This window comes from Argentina silus (genome assembly GCF_951799395.1).
Source record: "Argentina silus genome assembly, chromosome: 20".
Taxonomy (NCBI): Eukaryota; Metazoa; Chordata; class Actinopteri; order Argentiniformes; family Argentinidae; genus Argentina; species Argentina silus.
This window is the reverse complement of record NC_139674.1, coordinates 13,382,836-13,390,375: the sequence shown is the minus strand read 5'-3', so window position 1 is coordinate 13,390,375 and position 7,540 is coordinate 13,382,836. Positions and strand designations below refer to the sequence as shown.

Sequence of the window (7,540 nt, the reverse complement as noted above, 5' to 3'; positions counted from 1 at the left end):
CTAGTTCCAGTTGACAGTATGATTAGCTTCGGTCATGCTAGGCTAATTGTCTCAGTCGCTTTTCTGGTCACGATCCAGCCGTAAGCTTGAAAAAACACGTACAAGTACATTAGGTTACACATGCTACACAGACTGGGATATAACAGCAACACATTGTACCCTCCTCTTGGTATTCACCCATAAAAAGGTTACTGTAAGTGTAACACAGCTCAGAATACGGATATCGGATAGAATCTGAATTGGAGGGACAGTAAAAGCACAGAAGCGGGGCGTAAGCAGAGCTACTGTACACCGTGCCAGAAAGAATACACCCTGCTCTCGCAGCCTACAACATGTCACATTGTTTTGTCACCATGCCGTAACGCAAGTCTCCCACCCCATCCTCTGATGGGAGGCTTTGGCGTGAAGCTCAAAGTAGCACAAGCTATTCTAAAGGACCGGCTGTACGCTGTGTTCCAGAATCCCACACTCTTTTCTGCTCTGCTCTATGCCTCCTTTATGCAGCATTAGTCCTTTTGTTCATCTCCCCACTGCCTCAATACAGCCTGTCTCCCCTGCTCTCTCTGTCTCACCCACTCACTCGCACACACACACACACACACACACACACACACACATAGATACACTTACACACACACACACACAGATACACACGCATGCGCACACATACTCAACACACACACACACACACACACACACACACACACACACTCACACACACAGATACACACAGCCTGCAAGACACTCCAGGCCATCTCCATCACAATCACACATTCAGGCTGGAGGACCAGGACAGCGGAGCGGCCGTCACTTCCTGTTTACTGCTTCCTGATTCCACACACAGCAGTAAGAGCTGTTGCTATGCAATGGCATGTACAGTATCAGCCGGCCAACGCTACACCCAACCAGCGGCCATTTTGTTCGACATACTGTATGGAAGATTTGCTCGTAGTAAATCAGTCTGTGCCCTATTATGAATACTGGTTTCTTGTCGTTTTGCTTTCCAGTGTGCTTTCTGTACAGGCATGGCCTGAGCTACATTTGCGCTTGTTTTGGATTAATTATTGTTTGTATTTTGTATTTTACTGTGTTGCTGTTGTATATTCAATGTGTCGTTTTGTAATTGTATTTATATGCAGACAGGGCGAACCCGGAAAAGAGACCTTGGTCTCAGTGTGTTTTCCCTGAATAAATAACGGTTGAGTATACATTTGAGTGGTCCTCTGTGGCTCAGTTGGTAGAGCATGGCGCTAACAACGCTTAGGTTGTGGGTTTGATTCCTGCTGGGATCATATATACTGAAATGTATGCACTCACTGCAATGGAAGTCGCTTTGGATAAAAGCGTCAGCTACGTGGCGTATATTTGAGTAGCTCAGCACTGCCACCTCAGTTCACGACCACATATTTGAAGAGACTTTCATAGTCCTTTGAAAAGGAGAGGATGACATAACAGCTCTCACAAGTCTGTTATAACAATACAAAGCTGCAATACATAATACATGAGTATGTTTGTGTACAGGGTGAGGGACAGGGTAACTATTGTATACACCGTGTTGATAGTCTGTGGTGAAAACCTCAAGAGGCATTTCAACAAATTCTCCTACACTGAATGATGTTGTTGTTGCTGTTGTACTGTGTGTCCCTCATGTTCGATGTGAGAATGACTGTTGAAACCCAATGTCTCCATTCGTGTGTGCAGGCTCAATCGCTGCAAACCAGCAGGGGGCGTAACACAATACACAGGCCATAAACGACAACTCACAGCACAACAACTGACAACTCACAGTACTCACAGTACCTGCCATTGAGCTATTTAGGGGGGTGGGGTAGAGGAAGGCGGGGGAGGGGGGAGGGCCAAGGGGCTCACATGATGGTAATTCATCAAACATAAGTGACATAAATCCATGGATTAAGTAGGAATCAATGCATCCAGTACTTTAAATAACTTTGACCTTTGGGCAGAATGAACCTGTCAGATCCTGGGGGGGGTGTACTGCCACTCAGAGCCACCTGTCTGGCACTCACAGTTCACAAGACACACACACAGACGCACACGCACACCACACGTGCACACACACACACACACACACACACACACAGCGAGCTAAAGGTCCCCTGAATAAAAGCAACACACTGCTCAACTCCTATCTTCCCAGCGCTTGCTACAGTATCAGCAGAATCAGGTCAATCTCTGTCGTGTCTCTCCTCTCCTCTCTCATCAGGCTTGACCTCCACTGTCTGTTCTCCTCCGTCATCTCTCCTGAAGAGAGACGAAGGAGGAGGAGAAGAAGAAGGAGAAGAAGAAGGGTAGAACAGAAAAGAGGAGAGGCGTGTGTGTTCGTGTGTGGGCGGCAGCGGGGGAGAGTCTTCTGGACAGTTCCCCTCACCGGGGGGGTGGGGGACGACGACGACGACGACGACAGAACAGAGAGGCTAACAATAGCTGTCAGAGTGTAACCCGGCCCTGTCCACAGCAGTGTCATCCAAGGGGAAACCTGTTTACCTCTCACAACACGGACTGCATATGCTGGGCCAGGACACCTAGTGGATCCCAGAGCACCAGGGATGACTCACTGAGCCGGTCGTGTCACTCTCTATCGCTCCCTAGGGAGTGGCAGAGGAGGGTTACAGCGCGCTCAGGAGTGTACAGTGGTCTCATGTAGGGTCTCTGTATACTTCTAATGGCGCTCCATTTCGGGCTTTAGGCCAGGGTTGGATCATGGTTGGTTAGGGTCTACACTGTGCTACGCTACAGTATATTTATATGCACGGTACACTACTGTACTGGAGGTTTCATCTATGATGTATGACGGGGGGGGGGGGGGGGGGGGAGAGAGTGTGTGTGTAGAGGGGTGGGGGTGGGTAGGTTAAGGTTAAGTGCACTCTCTGGGATGGGCCTTGGATATTCTGAATGTTATCTTCCCCTGCCTCCAGAAACACAAGACACTGGTGGGAAGAATGCTGTTCGGTAAAATCTCTAGAAATGTTTCCCATGTGTGGGGGGTTTTTGCATCTCATTTCATCTACCTCCCACTGGCAAATATATGGTGTTGTGAATGAAGATAGTCTTGCAAACATCGGACATGAACGCTGTGTCCTCTATGGTTTAAAATGATATCATGATAACACTTGTTGGACTCATTTACTGATATGAATTGATTGTCATCTCACTCTCTGTTAGGATAAAGCTGGAATGAAACTGAGTTCCATCCGGCTGCATCTCAGCAAGGCCCAATCAGAGCCTGCGATATTGTGCTCAGCCCGAGGCGCTGGCATTCCCGCAGTCGACAACTCAAAAGGGGAGGCACTGCCACCGTGTGGCCAAAACAGGCCACTGCTCCTATGACTCATGGATTGGATTTTGACAAATGACTATCAGCTGACGTCGATGGTGCTGCAACATGTGAATATTTGTGCCCGTCTAGGCGTGGATTGGGTAGGCTACAGTATGGTAGCACTGGGAAGAGGGAGGTGAGACACTGGGGAGAAGAGTAAGAACTACCTGAGGTTGTGTGCCATTAAGCCTAACGAAGAGGTGCTGGAAATCAGTCACATCCTTTATATGCCCTATTTAAAAACATGTCTGTCGATCAATAACAACACTCGAGATATGACCTTCTACTCTTAAAAAAGGGAGTTGCAAGTGCAGGCGACAGTGACAACTGTTGTTATGAATAGGTTGTAGAGAACAGAGCGTCAGTTTGCCTGGTGCATCAACTCACCTCTACGGCTGGCGGGGTTGTCACCCTCCCTCGTCATGATTGAAGAAGACATATGAGTTCGAAGTTCAACGGGTCTCTGTCATGTGCCATGGCCACTGGTCTGCATCGTTTATTATTCCCACTCGTCGGCTTTGCGTCTGTAATGGGCTTCAGGTAACGCCTCTCGTAATCCAACCAATTAGAGGGTGAGTGTGTCATCCTCACGACACAGTGAAATGTCTGTATGAATTATTATTCCATCTCTGTCTCCAGCAATTCACCAAAACATGAGGATGGGGATGAGGGGGGTTTGTAGATTGTGGTCATATCAGTAAGGTGCTGTTGTGGTGTGATATGACCTCAAACAAGGTGACCTGTGCTATATAGCCTAACATGAATATTAGTAGCCAATATCAAGTTCATTCCACTGCCTTGAGTCAAGGGGGGGGGGGGGGGGTCTTTGTGTCTACACTCACCAATGAATCAGTTGTTTTGCTTTTGATGTGGATGGATGTCTGCCAGCAAGGATGTATAAGCATACGGGTCGTTCTCTGCATGTCTAAGGTGCGCAGATATCGGACCTGACATGGATATCTATAACTATAGCTGCCAAAATAATTGTCATAATTATTTCATATATCTACATTAACTTAAGTCGGTACTGTGACGCAGCATTATTGAAAGCAATTTAAAACACGACCAGTGATGGCCTCAGTCGAGCCTTCCTCCTATTATTTAAGGCTGTGTGTCTTGCCCATGTCAGAAGATCTAGAACAGTCTGGATGGTTGCTATAGAAACAATATTTTGCCTCCACGGCCGTCTGCGGCGCCGCTTTTCATCCACACAGTGGCGCTGTGGGTTTGGAAATGTCTCCTTCAAATGAATCCCGCATTTCGAAACACTACGAGGAAGCTCATCCCCCCCATCAACTTAAACGCATTCAGCATCTGTGTATTTCAACGAGCGTGTGTAGGATAATTAGCCTAATTCCAGATTCATCTGATAGGCCTACTGAATGATTTTTACTTCAGTGCACAATGTGCAACAGGCCTAAGCCTACATTTGGTGACATGATACTGTAGACATAAATAAAACGACATTTTGTAAACAATGTTAACAGTACAGAACATTTAGTCGATATAACCTACTTCATGGTCAATACTTTCATGGCAATCCATACCTGATCAAATCATTTGTTGAGCATCTGAGTTAATTTAGAGGGCGTATTATTGTTATTTGCTGGCCACGAGGAAGCGCTGGCTTGTCTGCTGCTGGTCACGATCCAGACAGCTGCTTATCGATGTTGGTGCGCGTCGCCAAAAGGCGCACACGCCACTGACGGTGTTTCCACTATAACAGACAATGGCATCCTCTCATGGAAACAACCGACCCGCTGATTCCTCCAAGATAACACACAGAGGGCTGCCAGCGCAGAAAGCCACTGTCAATGAAATTGCAATACCATTGACATGGAGGAAATGATAGGGGTAATGGTCGAATCACTGTGACCTTAATGTTGAAGTCATTGCACTGCCCACAAGTAAGTTGGATTGACATAATTTAGACAAATTGGTCCTATGTTTCGTCCCATCTCTTTCTACACCAAACAGGAAAATCAAATGTAAACTTTTGAAACGACAAAACGCCTGCAATTAGGCTAATAAATTACGCATTACTAAGAGAGTACGTTAATAAAGTGCTACAGCAAGAGGTGAAGCTGATCATGTTTTTGAAGCTAAAGACTTATCTTTGTTTTAACCCATCACCTCTAAATGACGGAGAAACAAGGATGAGCGCGCGTAATGGAAGACGATTTCAGGGAAAATTGTGAATTCACAAACCACAGTTAATTTATCCACTGTCATGATATTAAAGAATCCATTTTTGCATTAGGGATGTCGGAAATAAGAGTTGGCCAATCTACTCGAGCCAGAGCGCAGAATGGAGATGTACTCACTGAAAGAAACGCACGTTTCTTAGTACACCATTGATGCGTATTATGTCTACAATCAAACATCAGTTAGCTTTCCCGTGTATGCTTTGTGTGGACTGCAATTGGTATATTTGATGGAGTCTGCGTCGTCAGAGTCCATGTAGTCTGATTTGCAGAGGGACGGTTTGCTGTCACTCTTTTTGAATTCCCCAAACGACGGCTGCTGCTGGCCACATGTCACATGAGTGTACTGGAACTGCTCTTCGTGCTCCGTCTCCCTGTGGTAGAAGTAGTTGAAATTGGAGACGATGACAGGGACGGGTAATGCGATGGTGAGCACACCAGCGATGGCACATAAAGACCCGACGATTTTGCCCCCGATGGTTACCGGGCACATGTCCCCGTAGCCCACTGTAGTCATGGAGACCACCGCCCACCAGAACGCATCGGGGATACTGCTGAACCCCGATTCTGGGTCGTCGGTCTCAGCGAAGTACACAGCACTGGAAAACAAGATGACTCCTATGAAAAGGAAGAATATTAATAGACCCAGTTCTCTCATGCTCGCCTGTAGGGTCTTCCCCAGGATTTGGAGACCTTTGGAGTGCCTGGATAGCTTGAAAATCCTGAACACTCGCACCAGGCGAATAACTCTCAGGATGGCCAAAGACATTGCTTGCTGGCCATTTCCTTGGTGCTCCGCTAACTCCAAGCCCAAGGTAATAAAATAGGGCATAATTGCCACAATGTCGATTGTGTTCATAATATTTTTGAAGAAGGCGGGCTTGCTTGGGCAAGCGAGAAACCTCACCAGCAGCTCGAAGGAAAACCAGATGATACAGAGCGTCTCCACAATAAAGAATGGGTCTGTGAATGGATTAGGCTTCTTTGCGCGGGTAGTCCCATTCAATGCAAGGTGGTCGTCATATGTTTTCCCATCATCCCTGAACTCAGGCAACGTCTCCAAGCAGAAGATGACGATTGATATTAAAATAACCAATACAGAAACTATTGCTATACCCCTGGCAGGTCCAGAGCTTTCGGGGTATTCGAACAGAAGCCAGACCTGCCGTTGGAACTCACCGTCTGGCAACGGTCGCTCTTCCTCTTTGATGAACCCCTCATCCTCCTTAAAATTTTCGATGACATCCTCTCCCAATTCGTAGAATTTGATCTCCTCCATAAATATGTCCACTGGCACGTTAACGGGTCTCCGTAGCCGCCCCCCAGACTGGTAATAATAGAGGATGGCATCGAAACTGGGTCGGTTCCTATCAAAGAAGTACTCGTTCCTCAGTGGGTCAAAGAAGCGCATCCTCTTCCTCGGGTTCCCCAGTACGGTAGTGGGGAACTGGGCGAGCGTTTTCAGTTGGGTCTCGAAGCGCAGCCCGGAGATGTTGATGACCACCCTCTCGCAGCACTCCTGGTCCGCTGTCTCCGGGTCATAGACATCTTGGGACAGGGCTGCTAGTGCCACAGTCTCATCCAGGTTCTCTCCGGGCACTACTGTCATCTTTCTCCCCAAAGGGTAAGGCTTCTCGCACCACTGTCCCTGCTAGTGTCCACGTCGTGCCTTTGCCCCCCTCTATCCGTGCGTTTTTGTCCGCGCTATTTTGGAATAAAAAAAGTCCAATCACTTGTGGAACGGCGAGGCTCCGTGTCCCCTGTTCGTCTCTCCGTGTGTCAGTGTCACGTCTGCGGGTGTGTTGTTTTTGTTGGCATTTTCCTTCCTGCGCGCCGCTTCTCCCATCACCTTCCCCACGCTGGTATAGTCTGGACTATTGGCTGTCACATTCACAGCATTTTAAGCAGCAATGCCCTCCCCAAGCTGACGTGTACGCTCTCTCGCTGAATAGAAAACACACACACATGCACACACACACACACACACACACACACACAC

The 7,540-nt window shown here is 47.5% G+C and overlaps 1 protein-coding gene across 1 annotated transcript; it reads right to left on the bottom strand.

Annotated features, from left to right (window-relative positions):
- Positions 1 to 5,713: 5,713 nt before the first annotated feature.
- On the bottom strand, positions 5,714 to 7,150 carry LOC310820685 (shaker-related potassium channel tsha2; the record flags this gene model as incomplete). The annotated part of the gene is made up of 1 exon (XM_083692439.1): positions 5,714 to 7,150. The coding sequence occupies one exon, from the start codon at positions 7,148 to 7,150 to the stop codon at positions 5,714 to 5,716; it is 1,437 nt and encodes a 478-aa protein (XP_083548565.1).
- Between the last annotated feature and the right edge of the window lie 390 nt (positions 7,151 to 7,540).